Source organism: Pieris rapae, chromosome 20, assembly GCF_905147795.1.
Source record: "Pieris rapae chromosome 20, ilPieRapa1.1, whole genome shotgun sequence".
NCBI classification, from domain to species: Eukaryota; Metazoa; Arthropoda; class Insecta; order Lepidoptera; family Pieridae; genus Pieris; species Pieris rapae.
In genome coordinates this window covers 6,348,554-6,372,058 of record NC_059528.1, presented here as the reverse complement: position 1 = coordinate 6,372,058, position 23,505 = coordinate 6,348,554, and the positions used below count along the sequence as shown (strand labels likewise).

General features: G+C 31.8%; 1 protein-coding gene across 1 annotated transcript; it reads left to right on the top strand.

Moving 5' to 3' along the window:
• Positions 1–803: 803 nt before the first annotated feature.
• Positions 804–23,182, top strand: LOC110995957 (sister chromatid cohesion protein PDS5 homolog B-B). Its single transcript, XM_022263414.2, has 19 exons — positions 804–1,034; positions 3,129–3,218; positions 4,250–4,444; positions 7,025–7,215; positions 8,432–8,639; positions 8,989–10,035; positions 10,250–10,427; positions 11,095–11,283; positions 11,637–11,730; positions 12,581–12,764; positions 13,457–13,678; positions 14,342–14,479; positions 15,149–15,208; positions 15,397–15,556; positions 16,439–16,557; positions 17,100–17,243; positions 18,180–18,344; positions 19,101–19,205; positions 21,376–23,182. The coding sequence occupies exons 2-19, from the start codon at positions 3,138–3,140 to the stop codon at positions 21,475–21,477; spliced, it is 3,582 nt and encodes a 1,193-aa protein (XP_022119106.2). The 5' UTR covers positions 804–1,034; positions 3,129–3,137; the 3' UTR covers positions 21,478–23,182.
• Positions 23,183–23,505: the final 323 nt, after the last annotated feature.

Sequence of the window (23,505 nt, the reverse complement as noted above, 5' to 3'; positions counted from 1 at the left end):
TGCCAGGGGTACGCATGCCACTACTTAGGATCATATGATTATATTATAGGTCCATTATTAAAATAATTGTGAACTATATTTAGTTTCGTTATTATTAGTTTACCATGTTTTCAGTTTATATCAATTTTTATATTTACATTTTACAGGAAAAAATATTTAAAAAGTGCAATAGCATAATTTGATATTATAATTTTTTTGTGAAAATAATCAAGACGGGCTCAGATCTGTGATTGGTCATTGGCATGAAATTTGACACATTTCATTTATTACTTGTCGCTTCCTTTATGATGTTTGCCTTCACCATAGGAGCAATTATTAATTATTATGCACATAAAAAGAAAAATCCATACATTATTAAAAGATAGGATCTCTGTCAACCGCCTGGCCAGAGTGGTTGATGGCGCACCAGGCCTTATGACGTACCTTGTAAACAAGTCAAGATTTTAAGAGTTAATTATCATTCTTAATGCTCACACATATTAGACAACCTGCGGTCAAATTAAATACTTCAAGACAGTATTGAGATTAGGCAGATGAAGACATTTATAATTATTTATCTACAATATTGTTAACTCCTTAACGCTTTCTAAAGTAATTTTTTTATATACTTCTTAATAACAATATATATATAAATATATATAAATATATATATATATATAAATATATATGTACTATCAACTTGGCTATTGGAAGGAATACAGAGTTATATTGCCAGTACAAAAAAGAAAGACTTCGCGGTTCTGGATTTTTCAACTAAAAGCATAGACACGACAGCTTTGATTTGCGACAGCTATGAAAAGTAGCTAACTTCAAAGTAGTTTTTCCCGCAGTTTGGCGTCCACCGATCCAAAAAATTTTTGATACGTTTTTGTACTTTATTTAGATCAATGAAACATTCGTTAGTGCTATGATTTGTTTCTAAGTGTATGTTTTATGAATTGATTATGTTATATTGGTGATTGTTTCGTTACATTAGACTTAAATAGTTGATTTTGTAAACATCGGGAACACGGAGCACACGTCTATGACTTCTTGTACGTATTTGTGCCATTTTCACTGTATTTTTTCTCTTATTCGATAATTGTATGTAAAAATTTAACTTGTATCATGTTCCATCTCATGTTTTCATTATAATGCCATAGGAAATCTTGTTGAGAGTTCTTAAAAGATGTGTTTGCAGTCATTGCTAAACAAATATGTTTTGTTAGTCTCGAACATGACAGATTACGAAAGCCATTATTGCATTAAATGTGCTTCATACGCTTAAATTTAAAGCATTTGATATTCCTAACTGATGACCGACTCAGATTTTCATAACACCTACTAGTGACGTGTGGGATGTCTGTTGCCAAACATGCTGTTTTAAAAGGATCAAAATCCTTACAGTGCTACTTATTCATACCAACTGAATTTATACTAAACTGTTTAAAACAGAATATTTTGGTGCATTGGCCACAATGCTGTATTGGTTGTCCCTTACAATGTGTTGGAATTCTGTAAGAAAGAATATGTTAAATTTGATAAAAATCATTTCTGGTAACCATTAATCGTTGAAGTATATTTAGATATGTTTTACAAAAGTTGATAGTTGTCAACAATGATGTTCCTGACTTTTCTGAAATCTGAATCTGACTTTTCCTGCAGATGACTTTTTTTAAGTGATATTTATAATCCCTTGAATAAAATTCAGGTCATCCTACTTATAGGATTTTTTGAATTACACTACCTTGCATACTAAACAGGGTCCCACTCTGTGTACTTGATGAATTTCCATTTAATTAAAGTTGACTAGAATATCATTTTTAGAGTTATGATAGTAATGCTTTGCCACACTATATTAATGTGCATATTCCGTATTAGGTTAACAACAAAATACTGCTGGAATTATACAGTAAATTATTAAATTGTGCCATGACAAAGAAAAAAAATCATATTGCCTTACAAATTTGACTGTGGCATTATAACATATTATGGTCTTCATAATGCTATAATGCCAAGCTGTGTTGATAGATTTCTAGTTTTACTACTTAACTAGGTAGTACTAATCAGTTTGTTGTAAATGCAATACATATGTAGTTTATTCTGCATAAGTATACACTTGTAGTTTGGATGCTACAAAGTCTGCATGACCTTGAAGCAAGAACTTACCTCTTAAACACCTTTAAGTAAGTGCGGATGGCCTCCATTCTCTTTTTAACTCCCTATAAACTTTGAGACAACATAGTGACAAAGAACAATTAAATTAAAATTAATAATTATTTTAATCATCATCACATCAATAAAATTTATATATAAGAGTAAAAATATAGTGAGTTATTTCTTATTACTTCAATATATATGAGTAGTTTTGAATTTTTATGACCTCATACATTATAGACATACAACTTCTTTACATGTGTCTATTATCTGTAACATTATAATGTGTCATTTTTATGTGTGTATTACTTATCAGGCAGTCAATAATTATGTTAAGTATGCCTATCTAGTTATTCCATACATAACAAGATTTTGAGATAGCTTATATAATTTCATCTATACAATATTAAAGCCAATGCTTTAATATTGTATAGATGAAATTATATTATATTTATGACTCTAATGTCAGAGTCATAAAATGTAAATAAAAGCAATTATTTTAATAGTAATAAATATAAATTATTTTTAAAAATAAAACTATTAATTAATCTAACAAGATTTCAGATTTAGATTCAACTTAGATTTAACACATAAATATTAAGCATTCAAATATTAATGCATGGCTTGCAAAACTGATTAACAACTTAGGTCAAATTTCTAAATTTAAGTCTATGACCCCAAAAAGTAGGTTTGAAAATTGGTGTGGTTGAAAACTTAGTAAAGTTTTAAATATATTATAAACTATTCAGCAATAAGACTGTTTAGATATTAGAAATTTGAAATCAAGTTTGGACACAAAATCTTTAGATATGTCTGACTCTACTTTAGCACCTTTAATGGCTATGTAATAGTATTTATACAGGATGTTCTGCTAACTGTATCACCATGAGGTTCAGGCTTGATTAGAAAAGAATGTTAATAAACTTGGCACTATATTCAGCCTAGGCATTTATATCGCAAAATAATTGATGAAAAGATTTTATACAATGCAGATTGGCAGCATGGCGGAAATAGTGTACCCGCAAGGCTGCCGCCCAATAACCGATGACCTAGGTCCAGATGAACTTGTCCGAAGACTTAAGGTAAGCTATGAATTGTAGGTTATTATTTATGAAAGTCTTTAATTAATATGAAAATTTGTTTAAATATATAAAATATGTAATGTATCTGAATAAAGGCTATTATTATTATTATTATTTATGAAAGTCACAATGATTGATGGTACGATTGGTAAACATTTTGTATTGGCAAGGCCCACACTACGTTCTTCTGCCTATGTTCCACTTTTACTTATAAAAATTGCAGAAATGTCTCTGCACTTGTGTAACTGTTTTGATATAAAGCATGTTCTATGGATTATTGTAATATGAAACTGTAATAACAGCTGACACATCATTGCATTACGGTTTTAATAAGAATTTGCTTATAGCACTTTTGGTTGTGCATGTGTGCCATACGATAAAGAACAGATAAACATTTGTAAATTAATTTATAAGATTCTCTAGATTGTCTAAATTCCTTGGGGTTGGGTTTAGTGCCTTGACGGTAATTTTGTCACAAACTGAAAATGGTTCACAGAAAAAAATTATGTAAAAGTTTTTGCAGATACAATAATTGTATTTTAGGTAAATATATTTGATTAGCCTTTATGTTCGTGCGCAGGCGATTAATTGTTAAATCCAATTGTTTGTATAAATAAGGTTTGATGGAAATACTTAGAAGATGAAATTTGTAGTAGGAAAAGCTGGTGTGCGATTATTTCATATAATTGTTAATGTTGATTTTTTTTCTTTTCTTAATATAAATAACGTCTGGTTATGCACTTCTTGCACTCATCATTTTTATTTATTGTTTTCTTTTCTTACTAGGGTTGCCTGGAAGAGATCGCTTGTTATCGATAAGGCCGCCCGTTGCATCCCTTGTAATTTTTATGTATTCTTTTATTTTTGTTCCTTTGCAACGAAGTGTAAATAAATAAAATAAAATAAATAATATGTGAAGTTTTATGACTAAATGTATGTTTGATTGTTTATTGATACTTACATACAGCACACTTGCTGTACATTTTATCCTGATCAAGACAAACTAAATAATAATATTGCATTAATTTCAGGCGCTCGCACATACCCTACAAGGTCTTGGGCAAGATGAGGGCATGTACCAACAGTATATACCACTGGCATTGCACCTGGCCGATGACTTCTTCCTCTCACACCCTTCAAGGGATGTGCAGCTGCTTATCGCTTGCTGCATCGCTGATGTGTTGCGGGTATACGCACCGGAGGCACCATATAAAGATCAGGAGCAGGTAATTTTTAACAAAATTTACTTTTTTTTTTAAACAGTGATTAAAAATAGCCTATTAATATTGTGGTACTTCAACAATACAGCCAATTAACTTATACAAAATAAGTAGGGATAAATTATAAAGACTTATTACATATTGTGGGGTATTGGAACTATATTAATTAATTACCAAACACCGCCAATTTGTCAAACTATAAATCAATTATTTTCGTTATGAAGTTATTGATACAATATATGTGCTTATGAATAGGAAAATATCGTCAGTCAATATATCGTTTTTAATAATTAAACACCATAAAAGTTATTTAAAAAAAAAATTAAGAAAAGGGAAAATGTATTCAAAGTAATATAAAAAGCGGAGCATTCAAGACCTGTATTTTAACAATGATAAAACTAGGTCGTTGCAACTGAATAATAGATATAATTTATCTGTATAGAAAAATGTTATTTATTCCCATTGGTTTAAAGTATATAATAATACTTGATGATATCAAATTTTAATTGGAATAACTAAGGATCGATAAGGAGGAAAATGTATGGAATAGACGAGTTATTACCTAAATGTAGTACGATTAACGGATAATCTATACTTATATAATATATATATATAATATATAATATTATAAAGAGGAAAGGTTTGATTTTTTGTTTGTTTGTATGAATTGAATAGGCTCATAAACTACTGGACCGATTTTAAAAATTCTTTCACCTTTCGAAAGCTACATTATCCACGAGTAATATAGGCTATATTTAATTTTGAACAAAAATAGGGTTCCGTAAGATATTAGGGTTTTTCGGACACAAGGTGTAAATAATCAACCAAAAAAGTTACTTATTTTGAGTACCCTGCCTAAACTATTAAAGATAGAACCATAAAATGTTCTAAGTAACTGTAGATCTTATAAATACCTACAAAAAAGTCCGCGACACACTATACCTATCTATGTCGAGTGAGGCACAATAACCATAAATGATATACATGGCAAAACGACGTTTGCCAGTTCAGCTAGTTATAGAATATTTTCCTTTCTGGATTTATCTATGAGGGCAGCCGTGTGTCAGGCACAGGAGGCTGATCACCTACTTGCCTATTAGATTAACGAATGCGTAAAACGGATGCAGATATTTGAGGCCCAGGCCTAAAGAGATTTTTTTTAAGTTCAAAATCCTTTAGATGTGTTATTAAAAGTTTATTCTGTTAAGTTGTACTGTCACAGTTTCTTGCTAATAACTGTTGTAGTTCAATGTACGTAAAAAATAATGCGTTTAAATTAGTACTGGAAATATCTATATCGATTATATCAAAAGGCTTTTTTGAAAAATACCTAATTTTATATATAGTAAGTAGTATATTTATGTTTAGTACATAAATGTGTCGATATTCTTGTCACATGCTCATGCCCAATAAACTTGTGTATATGTATAATATTGTATATGTATATAAATATATAATGTATATAAATGTATAATATTTTTATGAGGTAGGGAATCGGATGAAAAACGCTGTAGTTCTTTTCAAGGGTTTATGATTTATTAGGAATTTGTTAACACAAAAAATCCGAAAATTACGCGCAGTAATACACTAATTACACACACAAAGTATGGTCTCTATTACTGTATGGTACTTCTATTACGCTTCACACTTTTTATCACTTGTTTTCACTATTCGCATTCGGGTCTCGCTTTGGGTCGCTTATAAATCTCTGGTAGTAATCTTGAAGGATATTCGAATACTTTTTAGGAAGGAGTGGTACTTGCTCTATTATTATCGCACAATTACGAATACACATAAGTACGTACGTACTCTTTATCTCTTTCGCACATCGCTCCGTCTTTATCGTGCGATATTCCAGAATGTTCTCTTTGGATTGGAGAAGGTTCCGATCTTTCCTTTCTATCGCGTATCCTATCGTCCTTTTCTCACACATTCAGTTCACTCTAGAACTCCTCCGAAAACTGTATCATTCGACTAGTGTTTTAAAACTTTCTGTACTGTACAATTTTCTAATATGTGATAATGACCAAATTTCAGTCAAAATAAAATAAATAAAAATACGTTTATTTTGGAACATAAGATCTTCTAGGTATCACTTATTCCAACCTTGTACCAATATGAATTTTATCAATATGAATTTTGTCAAAAATATATAAGTCAAACTTAGCGTTAAGTAATCTTTACGCCAATAACGTCTTGGATTTGATTTATGAAAATCATAATGCACGTTAAATTTCGACTTCGTACTTTAATTTGTCTAATTTACGTCTTAGTTACGTCTATAAGTAGTATAGTTATTTATGGTTAACAGAGATGGCGTTAATGTATATTTATTATTAATCCCTCTTCATACATATACTAATGACTAATCATAATATGAAATATTTATTTACTCATAACTATACAACAGCTAATAGACAATTAGTCATCTGTCAATTTCATTTGGCAGCTACTTTTTGCTTTGCTTTTTGCTGACCACGATTGCTGTAAACGATTTATGAAACCTGCGTAAACCAAAGCCAATGTTTTGGTCACATTTTATATAAATGTGAATAAAAAACATTATAACATGTCTATTAATTACAGGTCAAAACGATATTCCTGTTCCTGATCAATCAGTTACAAGGTCTAAAGGACCCGAAGGATCCAGCGTTCAAGAGATACTTCTATCTCCTGGAAAACCTGGCCTATGTGAAGTCATTTAATATGTGCTTCGAACTCGAGGACTGCCAAGAGATCTTCTGTGCACTTTTCTCGCTTATGTTCAAAATTGTTAAGTAAGTGATGGTATTTGACTGACTTTTATTTATTTTATTTTTACATTTACATACAAAAACAGTAAACAGATTGATTACATACATACATTTATTACACACTAAACAACATTTGAAAATCTGATATCGAATTATATCTGTACACAGAATTTTAGACTAAATATCAACCAAACAACATACACATATTAAACTGATTGACAATTATTAATATATATATATAATTCAAATTAGTAATTAAGGTTGCAAGTATTCACCATGAACTATCTTTCATATCTTTCATATTGCATATATTCTTTGCCACGTTCCATTATTGCACCGTTAATAATTATTAGCATAATTTATTAAGCGTGAAGGTTTTGCGACTGATTAAACTCAAACTCAAAATATCTTTATAGGTAAACAAGTACACTTATGAACGTCAAAATTTTTTATTGTAAATTTACATTTACTACTAGACTCGAGTTAGCTGTTAAACTAAATTCATTAAAATCGTGTCTTTTTTTATAAAGTAATGATATATAATTAGAAAATCCTAGTTTGGATAAATGTAAGATATCGTAATAAACAATAAATTGACTGAGACAAAATAGAATGGCTAGATCGATTTGGCTAATAATGATCGTTTCCACGGTGGAATATAAATATTAAGTAATGTGGAATGGTGGAATATAAATAAAAGTGAACTTAGCTGGGAGATATTTGACGTCTTTTGTCTTTTTAGAAATAAAAAATTGGCTCTCATATATTTATTGATAGATGCCTCCAGAAATTTGAATTTCATATCCGTAGTATGAGGACCGAACTCTTTTGATCTGTCTTCTTTAAAATGTATTTACTTTTGACACAAATTTATGTGAGTGATACAAAGTTAACTAGGTCATACAGTTAATATTTACTAAGTGCGTAATGTTATGTAAATAATGAAACTAGTTTTTTTTATTCAATAGTTACATATATTATAATAATTGTATTATCTTCTATTAATTTACGTGGACACATTTATAAATATACTCTATTGTTTTATTTATAGATGGTAATTTAATATCATGTTTCGATTTATTTTTTGTATTTATTAATACTTAATTAGGGTTGCCTGGAGGTAATTCGTTCGATTCCGTAATTGCACCATGCAATTGATTTCGTGAACTGTAAATTAAAAAAAAATGAAATGTGTATTTTATTTAATTCTTATTTATTAAGTATTATTTTTCACAAACAGCTCAGAACACTCATCGAAGGTGAAATCCTTCATGCTGGACGTCCTCTGTCCGCTGATCACAGAATCTGATGTTGTCTCAAACGAGTTGTTAAATGTCATACTAGTAAATCTAGTGGAGCCCAATAAAAGGGATAACAAACATGCATACGCACTTGCGAAAGAACTCTTGGCTAAGACTTGTGATACCCTGGAACCGTATATACAGGCGGTAAGTTTTGAAATTATATTTCCAGGTTCAAACTTGTATTTGGTTGGGTAAAGACACTTTTTTACCGGATTGAAGCTATGTATTATTATTATGATTATTTAACATAGTTTTAAATTTATCCGACGTTTGGCGTGGTCACGGTGACTTGAAGACAAAAGGTGTTCAATGTCAAAAAAGTAAAATCTATGTTAATAAAAGACAATACTTTGTATTTTGTTTTTTTAGTACTTAGATTTTCAAGAATTCAATTTCTATCTTTATACATAAATTTAATTCAAAAGATTGTGTGATAAATATTCGTTTGTATCTGTTAAATTATTACGGCTGTGAATCGTGATTTCTTTTTCAGTTTTTCAACCACGTCCTAATCCTTGGCAAAGAAGAAAAGGGTCTTCTTATATTTACAAAAGTTTACGAATTAATTTACGAGTTAAATCAGTGTTGTCCTACGGTCCTGCTGTCTGTCCTCCCACAGCTCGAATGCAAGCTGAAATCGGCTCAATTTCAAGAGCGATTAAGCGCTGTTGCGTTACTTGCTAGAATGTTCTCTGAACCCGGTTCGGAACTTGCCAAGCAATATCCGGCTCTATGGCGGGCGTTTTTAGGTCGATTCAACGATATCTCAGTCCCCATTCGAATTAAATGTGTCCAATATTGTATGCATTTCCTTGTCCACCATCGGGATTTGAGGCAGGATATTACGGAGACGCTGAAGATGAGACAGCACGATGCGCATGAGCAAGTCCGGTACGAGGTGGTTATGGCGATTATAGCGACGGCACAAAGAGATTTTGAAGCGGTTGCCGAGTCGGAAGATTTACTCCACTTCGTGAAAGAGAGGACCCTGGATAAAAAGTTCAAAATACGCAAAGAGGCGATGTCAGGACTGGCGATGATATACAAGAAGTTCCTAACGGAGGACAGCGTACCGCCCGCTACAGAGAAAGCGGTTGAATGGATTAAAGACAAAATCCTTCACGGGTATTACATGACAGCGATCGAAGATCGACTCCTCGTTGAGAGGCTTCTGAATACGTCCCTGGTGCCGTACACCCTCCCGCCGCAGACCAGAATGAAGAAACTCTACTATCTGATGTCGAATGTCGGTGATAATGCGACCAAGGCGTTTATTGAACTGCAAAAACACCAACTGGCTGTGCGTAGGACTGTGGCCGAGTGGGTGGAGTTGCACAGGAAGCCGCCGACACCGCAGGTGCAGAAGGAGATGATAACTAAGGTGTTGCACATCAGCTCCAAGTTTCTGCCGGAGTCGGTGAAGGCGCAGGAGTTTTTGAATCAGTTCTCGGAGCATATGAAAAAGGCGCCCGAGTTGCTGCAGGGAATGGAGACGATTTTGAATCCGAATGTGAGCTGTGAAGTCTGTGTTAGGACGACTGTGAGTATTAATTTGTTTTTTTAATTTAATATAAATTAATATTTTTCTGTTATTTATACGTTATATGCCGGGGAACAGTTGGCATATAGTTTATAGGCCAACTGTTCTATTGGTACTGTGCCCGTTTTTTTATTAATTAATTTTTGACTTGAATAATGTCTTCTTTTTCATTAAATCTCAGTTTGTTCTATCACCAATATGACTTTTTTTTCAGTCAAGCGTTCTTAAAAAGCTGGGTCAGCCGGTGATGACCAATATATACTATAACACAGTGAAAATGCTCCTTGAGCGAGTGAGTTCAGTGATGGTAGACCATGAATCCTTGTTAATCCTTGTCGGTTATGTGGAAGGTGCTGTGAGAGGAACGGATACTTCAATAGCTGAAGAATGTGGTAAGTATTTCTATAGACCACCTATCTGATACAATCATTAACCTAGCACCTTAGTAAGTAACAATGAACTAAACTAACTCAGATATAAAACATCATAAACAACTGAGTATTATCGTTGGTATATATAACCTTTTTTCTCTATAGGTAATATTATTGTTTAAATATATTGCATTTATTGTGTGGAATTAAAGCCAAAAAAGAATTTATTAAAACTAAACTAAGTTTTAAAACAAAAGATCTTAAAACTAATGAAAAACTAAATAATATAGGTGAAGTAATTATTCAAGTGCCAAAAATAGAGTTTGTTATCATAATAGTCCTTGAAAATAGTTATTTTAATTAAATTCACAATTTAAATTTGAATACTTCAAAAAAACAAGGTTCTTGTTACTTTAATAACAAAACAAAACTCGCGTTTTATTCCCCAGGTTAACAAATTGTTTATCTTATAATTAAATAAAATGTATGTTTTGACACATGATAGATAACAATCTAAAACAAATATAATTATTTCTTCACATACACTGTCAATATTTTGACTTCATTTGCGTCTTTTCTTTTTATATTTTTAACATGATTCATGATTTATTATTTATTATTTTTCATACAGAAATATAAAAGTCTAAAAATAAACAGTTTTGTCAAAAAAAAACCTTTTCAATTACAGGAATAGACATAAAAAAGGCCGCATCTCGCGGTCTCAAGCTCATAGTGATGTTGTCGTTTGTGTTTCCGGCACATTTCTTACACGAGGACGTTCTGAATCGTCTCACTTCATTGTTGGAGTTGGATGATGAAACAATAGCCCCACATATTCTCGCTGCGTTGACTTTCCTCGGAAAATATAGGCCTTTGGGTGAGTTTAAATTGTAGTTTATTTCAGTTAACGTAAAAATGATTAAAAGATATTACGTCAATTACATTAGAACTTAAGCAATATATCAAAGGAAAAACCAAAGAAACAACAACAAAATAAACAAAAATAAAATAAAACAAAATCACAAGAAATAAAAATAATAACTAAAAATAAAAATAATAGGGCGACATCGCATCACTACTTGTGTGGTGTCGCATCAAGGGTCGTTAAAATAATTACGTTTTAACGTTTTAAAATGATTTGGGATTTTTTTTTATTTTTGGGAATTTAAAACGAAAATTATTTTAGTAAGATATATATGTATACAATATCTGTATGATTTTATTTTACAGGTGAAGCATGCCCGACACTGTTTCCAAAATTGATAACATTATGCAAAGCATATGCCGAAGTTGGAACACCGAAACAAGCCAAGAATGCTGTCAGGTATGTTTCTATGATCTTATATACAGTCATATTAATAGCGAATAATGTAAGAATTCAAGAATCATTGATTTATATATATTTACTGTTTTTTTAACCTATATAGTAGAATTATTACGAATCTAAGACCTCCGTATTGTACGTTAAGTGTACGTTGAAGCAACGTATTGTACGTTAACAGTAACAAAATTGTTCGCAAAAGCTTTTTTAAAGTGACTTTTTTATTATCTCCGTTCATATGGAGATTTTTTTATACTACGGAAAAATCCTAGCATTTTCTGATATATAGATTTTTAGAAGTTTTTGGTGTGAAATGTGAAATAATTCTTAAATTAGTATATTTTGTAACTACATATTATATTTAATGCAGTTCGCATAAAGCATTGTGTAAAGTTCATATTAATTGATTCAAATTACTTTTATATAGAATTTTATACAGCATTTTAAAAGCGTATTTTTTCGAATTAAAAACGCACGTTAGGTTTATATAATACAAAAAGTTAGCTGACCTAATAACTATAGTAAGACTAAGAATCGACACAACTCTAAACACAAATCTCTCTTTTTAATTTTATTTGAGTACTACATTAAAGAACATAAAGTCAATGTCATGTCTTTCAAATTCTTCAACTTGTCTCTCATCCTCACCGCATTTTTCGCCCTTTTATTCCATAAGGATAGATATACACAGACGTAAACATCCAACTACTGCCATTTCCATTATACTATAAACACACCACACTTTAACACACACATACATCTTTTAGAATAGGGGAGATTTCGACACTCTATCGTTTTCCAAAGTCGAATTTGAGGGAAATTGTGTTATTTAGTATGTGTTTGATATTTTCAGATGTCTCTTCGTAAACGTCCCAGAGCAGAGGACGCAGATATTTACAGAAATACTGGAGACGTTGAAGAGTACGTTGAATCCTCAGTCGGAGCACTACAGGACGGCGATAGTCACATTGGGACACATTGCACACAATTTGCCTGATAACTTCCCTGTTCACATCAAGAATATTGTTTCTAGAAAGGTTAGTGTTGTTCGTAAGAACGTATGTGTGTACGTATGTAGGTATACGCGTTTGAAATTATACTTCTTTGGCGAACAAGGTAAAAATGTTTTCAAAATTTTTATTCTGTTGGAAAAAACGAGACTAACAATAGAAAAATGGTATTACATTGAAAGTTTTATTGTAATTTTATTGTAAGCATTATATCTAGTTAAATAAAGTTTAAAAAATAAATTAGGGTGAAAAAATTGGAGGAGGCCTTCTCCCGGAGATCTTAGTTAAAATTGTATTCATATCTATTTTATTTAATTAATGTAAATAGGACGTGGAAGAATAAAACTTATTATTATAAATAAAGTTTATTTAAATATCACAAAAAAAATATTTCTATGTAATTAATGAAATTGAGATTTTTTTAAATATTGACTATGCTAACTCTATGGTGTCGGATTTTTGTGACGGTGTGCGCGCGTCTCGTAAAAACTTACTCTCATTTTTCCCTTACGCGCCAAAAGAACTATAACTTCAAAACTAAACACAGTTTTCGCTGATGTGTTGCCGACCTTTAGCATCTTTCCAGATGTCCAATGCAATGTCTGTAGTAGTATTTAAAAATAAAAAAAATAAAATTGAAATCTAATATTAACTACATACCGGTTGCCTCCTGTAACAGAAAAATAAACATACAATAAAATATATTAATTTTATTCCAGATTGTAAAAGAGCTTCTAGTCCGCGAAGGCGGCGGCGGCCCCAATGCCCCACAAGGGGACTGGTGTTCTGAAGATGAGTTGCCCGAAGAGACCCGATGCAAGCTGGAAGGTCTCAAATGTATGGCACGATGGCTGCTGGGGCTGAAGAAGGATGAACTGTCCGCTCAGAAGACGTTTAGGATGCTGAACGCGTTCATCACGCATAAAGGAGATTTGTTGCAGGTGATGTTCGATGATGATAAAATAAAAATAAATCAGTGGCGCTACAACCTTTTTTTTTATAGAAAAGGGGGCAAACGGGCAGGAGGCTCACCTGATGTTAAGAGATACCGCCGCCCATGGACACTCTCGATGCTAGAGGGCTTTTACATTTTTAGGTCTCGGCCTCAGTTTTTTTTCTCTATCTCTAATCTCATAGGCAAGTAGGTGATAAGCTCTCAGGCAGACTAGCTGGTTTTCTCACGATTTTTTCACTTCATATGACTGTGAAATGCGCATATAGAAAGTTAGTTTATTGGTGCACAGCCGGGAATCGAACCTACGACCTGATGTCACTATGCCGGGATCACTCACACACTCATTTTATAGTGTAAGATTTGGAAACCTTTTTAAGTAAAAAACCTCTGTCAGGATTCCCAGCTCTTTCATAAACAAACTTAATTCTAAATTCCTTAAAATAATTACATTATTTAACCTTATTTTATTTATTTTTTAACTGTTATCAACACGCCTGAGTGCATGTGTAAGTGTGTGGCTGTGTATGTGAGTGAGTGTATGAGTGAGTCGGTGAGTGAATGAATGTAAAAATAAAAATGGGTGATTACGTACTAGGTATCCTTATATTCGAGGCAGTTGAGATTTATTTTTAACCTTTTTTTTTTACAGCAAAACCAGTTGTCTAAAGCGGAAATGGCGCATTTGAGGTTGGCTGCGGGCGCGGCCATGTTGAAAATCTGTGAACAGAAAGGAGTTGGGGATCAGTTCACCGCAGAACAGTTTTATAATTTGTCACATCTTATTGTGGTATGCATATATTTATTACTGTCTAAAAACTGTATGTTAATTGTATATTTATTACTGTCTTAAAATTGTATGTTAATAGTGTGTAAGTCTCCTATGGTCCGCTTCACAGGACGGTTTTTTTGATAACTAGCGAACTGTGGAATCAAGATGTAGGGGTCTTCTCTTTTATATATATATATATATATATATATATATATATAAATATATATAAAAGAGCATATTCCTCCCTCAAAAGCCGCGACAACTGCCCCCTATGATATAAAAAATTCGGGCACCCATTTTGTCCTTTAGCAAACTCGGTCTAAAAAAAAATTGGTCAAAGTTTTTGAAAAACTCATTTCAAATTTTTACTTCCGGTTTTGAAAGTAAATATTTTTTAATCAATAAGGAAAAATCTAGACGAATTGCTTTTGATTTGATTGAAGAAAAGACTTTCCTATTAAAAACAATCGTAATTTCAATTAGCATTATTTTTTAAAGGCCTACTTGAAAAATAAGCAACGATAAAAAAAATTACGTATTTGCGTTCAAATCCTCTAGAGACAATTTTATTTCGCTGTCCGCTTCACGTGATAAACATGGCTTCGATTGAAAAATTAAACACAGTAACATATGTAAGTTAAAAAGCTTATTTAGTGACTGAATTACTAAATTAATATTCTATTTCAGGACGATGTACTACAAGTCAGAGAAACATTTGCTGCAAAATTACATAAAGGATTATCGAAGGTAAATAAATTAACAGTTTATTTTAAGTTTGGTTTTCAAGAGCCGGCAACGCATTTGTGCATCAATAATTGGTAGAATTTAATTTTGCCCAATTCTAATTATAATATTACATACAATAGGGCTAAGCATAGATGACACTATTTATGCAAGAAATTAATGTAGATGTGTACAAAGTATTTTTATTCCAGGGTATACCAAACAAATGCCTGCCTCTAGATTTCATGGGTATGTACGCACTGGCGGGCCGAGAGCCGGATAGACGTGTACGTGGCATCATACGGCAATATATGCTAGCGGACGTCGTGCGGCGCAGGGAATACGTACGGAATATTACCATTGGGACCAAGGGTGAGTTATTTCTTATATCTTTTCTAATTCGGGTAAGTATGTTAATGTGTGTGTATGTGTGTGTACCCGGAATAAATTTTTTCCTTGACACACTTTATATTGCTTGTATGGAGTAAGAAATGATACTAAAATATACTCGAAAATTGGCGTTGTTAAGCCATAGATGGCTTGGATGGATTACACATTTATTATTTCACACAAAGACGTTAACATCCAATTACTGCCATTTCTTTTGTACTAACACACACAAAAAAACAGCCTTTTACGAAAGGGGAGATTCGACACTCCCCTGCAGCTTAGCTTCTTGTTATTTATTTATTTATTTTATTTACACTTCGTTGCTAAAGAAATACAAATAACACAATATATATAAATTACAAGGGATGCAATGGGCGGCCTTATCGCTAACAAGCGATCTCTTCCAGGCAACCCTAGTAAGAAAAGAAATAAAAAAAATAAAAAAAAAGTTCGCTGTTGTTCGCCTGATTGCGTGCCTTTTATAAAAAGAGACCCCTAAAAACACACACAAACATAAAGAAACTGTATTTATTAAGGTTAATTGTAGATTTTTTAAAATTTGTTGCTTTTTTTAGAAACTTTCAGAATGTACACACTATCTGTCGACTACAAAATGATCATATCTACGCAGAATTTAATAAATAATAAAAAAAAATCCGTTTATTTTGGAACATAAGATTATCTAGGTATTGTACTTATTCCACGTCAATCAATTCGAACTTGTAGGCATCCCTGCTCATCGGCAAAGACCGAGGGTGTAGGCCGAGAGAAAAAGCCGGCGTAAAAAACTCTCGGTACTCTTTTAAAAAAGCAAATCATGAAATTTGTAGGTAGTAAGAGTAACATTTATTTTTATACTTGCAGTGGAGCAAGCAGTGAGCCAGCTTCCGCACATAATGCCGGACTACATGTTGGTGTTCGCTGTTCCGGTGTTGACTCATGACCCGATGTTCACCAACTACGATAATGTTGCACAGCTCAAGGTAAACTCCGGCTCGAAGGACCAATCAACAAGTGTTATTTTTTCTGCTTATAAAAAGTAGAGAGAATTACTATATACTATATATATAATACACTAGGGTCATCAAAGATCTTTTATTCGTTTTCTGTGAAAAATAATTAAGTTTCGGGTTTGAAGACAAATTTTTGTTCAATGTTGCCATATCCGGGCCATGTTTTTTTTATTAATATTAAACATGGTATTTTGTAAATTTTTACCATTAATTTTGTATTTCTAACGAGGTTTAGAAAATGTTTGTGAAATGTTTTTGTGGCTAAAACTAATTTTCCCCACAAATCCAAATATATAATAATTAATTAAGAATTACCATGAACGGTCTACCCTATATTTTATATTATATAGTATATTTTTAGTGAGAATAAAAATATCAATATATATTTAAATTTCATATCAGTTGCCAGTTTATTAAGGTATTAAACGACGAGGATGCTACTTGAATTAATTAGAATAAAGAACATAAAAATATTAACATATCATTAAAGAACCGCCAACTTTTGTTAATAGATGGTGAAACAGTGTCTCTGGTTCATCCTGGAGCCGCTGATCACGCGAAATGACTTCTACTGCTACAGCTTCTATAAGAACCTGGTCGAGAAGATGAAATTACACAAGGACGCACTGAATGAGACGGACGATAGTGTTAACTTTGTGAGTATATATACTTTTGTATTAGCAGAACTATTTGCCTGAGTATTATTACATTTGGTCTTATCATACCACGATGGCGAAAAGCTTCTTGCCAGTTCTTATCCGCTCTACGCCCTTGTCTTGCGAACTGGTAGTAAATGTAAATTTACAATTAATTTAATTTTTTGACGTTCATAAGTGTACTTGTTTACCTATACGAATAAAGATATTTTGTTGTGGTTGTAAGGTTTATAATCCTATGGGACGTTTTAAGTTTAATAAAATTCTTTTTTGTCCTTATTTTGCTCGATTATACTTGTAATTGTATCATACGAAAACGGATATTTAATAAAATATTTGATAACATTTGATATAGTTGCCAGTTCTCAAAATAGGTACCCTTATATATCCTTTATAAATGGTGTTTACATAAATGTATTAATATTTTTTTCGGATCCTCGAAAATACATTAAGTTTTCATGCATTGACAATGTGTTGGTAATATGTGTAAAAAATTAAATAAATACTGGTGACGTAATCACCCAATAAGAAAATGTAAGACCCCCCACCACACCCCCCTGTAGTGCTTACGTAATACTTGACCGCACTTTATCTGCTATATATTCTTAATTACTTATAATAGGTAATTCATACAAGATTTGTGAGCTTTTAAATATTTTTCATGTAAGATAAAGTTAAATTTCAGTTTACTTAGTTTTTTTTTAATGTATCTTTATCTATTAATGCACTTGCTTCTTTTCTGTTTTATAAACATACATTGTTTATGTAATGTGTTTTGGCTTTCTGTATTGTCTGTAGTGTTTTGTATTATAATATGTATAAGTATAAGCTGTTAGATTACTTATAATTAAATAAATAAACTGTTAGTTTACTTATAAATAAATAAAAAATATAAAAAAAATTGTATATAAAACTTGATTTTTCTGTTAATTTCAGAAATTATGGGCAATCTGTGACCTATCGATGTCCGTGATATGGTCTCGGTCGACGAGCTTCGAAATGCGAGAGTTCCCTTCGGACGTACGCATTCCCACCATGTACTTTGCGCCTCAGAGCGAGTGCTTCGTCAACACAAGGGTCTTTTTACCGCCTGAATTACAGGTAACATATAATAAAAAACAACCTAATTGCACGGTTTTAATTCAGGACTCATATCATTACACTGTAAATACAATGTGAGTGAAAGAGACGAAAAAATATGTATTAAAAATGAAAAAAAAAATTTTTTTTTTTCATTTTTAATACAAATTTTTTTTTTCAAAGTTCGACATTGAAGGGACATATATGGTCATAAAACCGATGACTTTGTTATTAAAAACCTAATGATATAGAATTCAAACGGGACCTTTGATTTTGGTCCATTTTAAATGGCACTTTTGAATGTTAAATAAAATATAAAAATGATGATTCTAATTGCCCCTTCCAAAAGGTTTCCCGTGGAAAAGAATGGGCAAGAAGCATCACACTTACTCTTTTAAAAAAGAATTGTCTATATTTGTATACATTAGTTAAATAAAAATATGTAAAGAGTACATTAGTACTACTAGAATAAAACTACTATAGTTTTAATATTGATTATGATATTATACGTTAAAGATAATAAAAAAAAAACAGTGTGTGAGATAAAAATATAACAGTTTGTATAAAACAAAAATATGTAAAATTAGATCGGCAACCAATAGATTTTTTTGTGCTTTCAGTAAAGCAACAACAAACTTGTGTTATATTATAATCCGAATAATTAAAAAAAAAAAAAACAGGCATATGCAGATATTTATTTATCTTCAGAAATTGAATCTTGTACCGTTAAACTAATAGATCTGATTTGCATAGTTCATAATCTTATTTAATTAATAGTTCCAACCAAAACGCGGTCAGCAAATGGAGCACACAGTGGCGCCTCGTGGCAGAAAGAGAGTTCGGCCCATACAGAATAAAGAAGACAGTTCTAACGAATGCGAGGTGAGTTAACTCTTTCTCTTGCTTGTCACAAGTCTTTTCTAATGTAATGTGTTGTCTAAGTATTTTTTTTTATATATACATTCTAAAACATATGTATATGCCTAGAAAATATGAAAAATTACATTAGAACTTAAGCAATAATTAATTTATTAGGCAATGTTGCCAATTTAGTGTATAGTGTTTAATGTTTTCCGATTCAGTGTTGCCATATATGAAATGGTCGTCTGATATTAATAACATTTTTTTCATCATAACATTGATTTATCTGGAATTGTAATGGCAACATCTATTTTAAATATGTATTATAGTTTTTTATATATCATGTTATTATTCATATTATAGGAATGTTGTGTTATATTTTTTAGTAAAGAGTGGTTTTAATGTCAACACATATGCCTTGTTTAAAAAAAATAGTACTATTTTAGTTTATAATACTAACTGAATACATATAGCTGAAGCTATGATAACTGCAGTAATTTGATCATGGTAGTGGATTTAATAATGCGTTTATGAGTTTCTTTAACTTTTATTGAATGGTTTAAATGGAGTTAAAACTTGGAAAGCATTTGTATGTTTTCTAATCGATGTATCATTAATTAATTTGATTGATATTTTACTGAAGTTTAGCTGACATTAGCCGTCATTTAGAAACTGTCAGTGATAAAATCATACATTTATTACTACGTACGTAAAATATTTACGTAATAACTAGAATTTGAACGAGTTACCCAAGTTAATGTGAAAATATTTATTACTAGAGCCAAAGTTACTCAGCTACAGTATATTTTTAACGTCCTATTTTAATTAAAGATTCCGTTTTAGTAGAACAAGTGTGGTTTATACAAAACGTCTAAATTTGTATACGTTATCGAATGCGTATCCAATCAAGTTTTACCTTACTTATAAATAAGGTTTTTAAGTTGGTCTAGTATCTCCAGAACTTAAGCGTAGACATTGGACTTTCTATCTATGTGCGTATTTAACACTTACAGTCCGGTGAAGGAAAAAATCGCGAGGAAACCGATATGCCAATGATAGATAGCGAGTGTCAGGCAAATGAGGCATATTATCCTAAAACGTTTTGGCAACTAGTTTTTTTTAACTTTCTAGTAAGAGTGTCGATATTCAATGTATCCAATCAGCTCTATGGTATGACGTCTAAATATTAATTAGTTGGTTCACGTATTACGTAACGAATTTGAGGGGAATAAAACCTTAATAATTATGCGATTGGGATTGATTTGCTCCAGTTCAAACAATTTGTATTAAAAACTTGGCGATTGAAAAGAGTGGCGGAAAGTTTCTTGCCCTCTTCCTTCTTCTTACCCGCTCTACGCCCTTGACTTGCGAACTGGTTGTATACGTGAACGCACCCTAATGGGGTCGCGGTCGTGAGCTTTTTACTTCGTAATTTTTGCTCGGGAGTAAATAATTTAATTTAAAAATTAATAAATAGATCGTACCAAAGGGCTGATTTTATTGAAATGATTATTGTTACAAGCTTGTCATTGGACGATCGGGGAGTATTGATGCCAAGGTAAATAGAAATGTAGATTTTTGGTTGGAAATTTGTTATGCGATTTGTTTTGAGTTGCATCCAATCTTGCTTGTAACGATTTTTATATTTTTTTTTGTTATATATACGCGTCTTATTGCATGGCTAATGATATTTGAAAATATTTTTATTCTTTATGTTTATCGACTGAGATTGTAACATAATTTGTGTTACATTATGATTCAATGATTTTGAGGACAATTTAGGGGCAGGCCTTGTCCAAAATATTTGATTATTTATATCAAAATATTTATAAATAATCTTTGATTATTTTTATTCTCAGCGCAGAACTTTTATTTATATCCGTACAGTCAGTGTGAAAAGAAATGCGGAAGTTATTTATACCTTACTGCAATATATACTATATATTATGATTATTAAGTGTGATTCAGTGTCGAAACTTAGTGCGAACTTAGACAGCCGTATGTCAAAATCGAACACGTTTTTGACAAACGGAAGGATATGTGTATACTTTTATACTTGTTTTTTTTTAATGGAAATATGTCGTTGTCCTAATAAAAACAGATAAGATTAGTTCTATTATAAGAATTGTGTCTTAATAATATTAGTTCTCCATTGTAAGTATTGTGTCTTACTTGCACATTTTGTTTCCAGCCGTCGGAAGCGTCAGACACACAGATAATAGTGCCAGGATTGGAACACCCGCCTGAAACTGAATTGGAAGAACCGCAGGCGAAGAGAAATATGACTGACTGAATATTGGTTTGAATAACTTATTCAGTTTGAGTTCATCGCGATATATGCGCGGGCGCGGCTTAGTTTTAGAATTTCATTATATTAACTAAAATTTAATAATCCAGGACCGACCAATATTATTTAACTATGTTATGAATTGTATTGTCGCCGTTTAAGGAATTTTACAATGCATCAACAAATGTATTTTGTAGTATTTTTCGGACATGGTAACACTTCAATGGGAATAAGACAAATGCCTGATCGTAAAAAGTATATAGATTTTTTTTCTATAAATATTGCTGTAAGTATTTTTGTATGTTCGTGCCCGCGTATTTACGTGCAAATAAACGGACGCGAGACTCGAGCGAGATTTTGTGTCAATTTATGTTGAAAATATTTATATGTGAATGAAATACCCTTTGGTACCGTGTAATACTAGCGGCGTAACTATTAAATGCTTATTTATTTTATGTACTAACTATTTTCTGAATTAAATAGATGTGATACAAATTATAGCTTATCCTAGAGATAATGCCGCTAAAACATTATTAAATCCCTGTTTTCTGCCTATGTGCGACATGATAATGGGGGCATGAGAACAACAAAGACGATTGTGTCCTAGAATTGTAATTTTTTTTTTATTCCAGAGATTTTGATTTTTGTCTATAAGCGGAGAATTTGCTAAAAAAATATCAGTTTCATAGACATATGTCTGCCCAATTAATACTCTGTAAGGATTTTGTTTAAATTGTGTACGGAATGATGTTAATTTACATGTACTTGTAAATATTTAAATTTATATAGTTTCAAGAACCATTTTACAGGGTATTTATAATAAACCAATTTATCGCCGATTTAAATTCAAGTATTATTGTAATCAACATTGTTACGCCACTAGTAAAATACTCGTAATACTTAAATCTCTGAAATTACGGACGAGAGCGTCTCTCTCGCTCACTCTTCATTTAAATATATGCTTTGTCTCTTTCTTAAAGTGGGGGAACGCGGTGTGAAGTTTTCTTTGTGACGAATTTAAAATTTTGAACTTATTTTGTTGCATTTTTATGTAAACAGTTTTTTTATTAGCCTCATTTTAGGGTTCCGTTTTCATGTCAATAAATTAATTGTGAAAATACGTTTATATTTGCACGTTGGAAGGTTGTACAGATCATACGATTCATACGATGTTTGATTCTCAGATATTGGGTTCGGGTGTGTGAGGCTCACAAACGTCCATTTCGTGAAAAAAAAAACGATTAAAATGGCTGGAAATTTCACAATTACAAAAATGAGTATGTGCTGTGCACTCGATTTATTATCTCCACGCGTAAAGCTATTCTTGGAGAATTGTATGAAATTAAAATAAACGCCGTTTGAAAACATTTTGCGATTTATCCAAAGATTTCAGAATTTTTCAACCTTTATTTAAAATCATGTTCAAAAGATGGCGCTGATAAATTTCGAATTATTTGAATAAACGCCAGTTAAATCGGAAGGAACGTAATATACCTATTTTGGAAGTTCATGGCGCACGAGTGTTGCCATTAGGGGGCGTTCATAAATTACGTGAGGTGTTATTTTTTAATTTTCTGCCCCTCCCTCCCCCCTGGTGAGATGTCGTAAGATTTTATTCAACCCCCTCCCCCAAGCCCCAATCTCACGTGAGATTTTTCAAAATGAGAGTTTCTTTCGTAAACGCGTTGGATTGTTATTGTAAAAAGAAAAATAAAACAAATTTGCTTCGTGGTTTTTAAAAAAATTGCGTGATATTTGCCGAGACCCCCCCTCTCTCCAACGTAAGATTAGATGAGATTTGACTCGACCCCTTCCCCCCCTTAAACACCTCACGTAATTTATGGACGCCCCCTTACAGATTATGACAGATTCCTTTTTTATAGTCTCATTTCTCACTTGATTATAATATATTCTCTTGTGAGGGATTTGTTATTTTTAAGGCTATTTTGACAGTGTGGACGTCGCCGCATTAGTTAAGATTATGTGTGATACAGCATTTGTTTTTAATTTAGGTTAGTGGTACACCCAGTTGTG

What these genes read in the sequence shown, in the direction of transcription:
- LOC110995957 (XM_022263414.2), top strand. Translation starts at nt 3,138, where the DNA reads ATGGCGGAAATAGTGTACCCGCAAGGCTGCCGCCCAATAACCGATGAC. An exon ending in AACTTGTCCGAAGACTTAAG is followed by an intron (nt 3,219 to 4,249) that starts GTAAGCTATGAA and finishes CATTAATTTCAG; the next exon opens with GCGCTCGCACATACCCTACA. An exon ending in TTCAATAGCTGAAGAATGTG is followed by an intron (nt 10,428 to 11,094) that starts GTAAGTATTTCT and finishes TTTCAATTACAG; the next exon opens with GAATAGACATAAAAAAGGCC.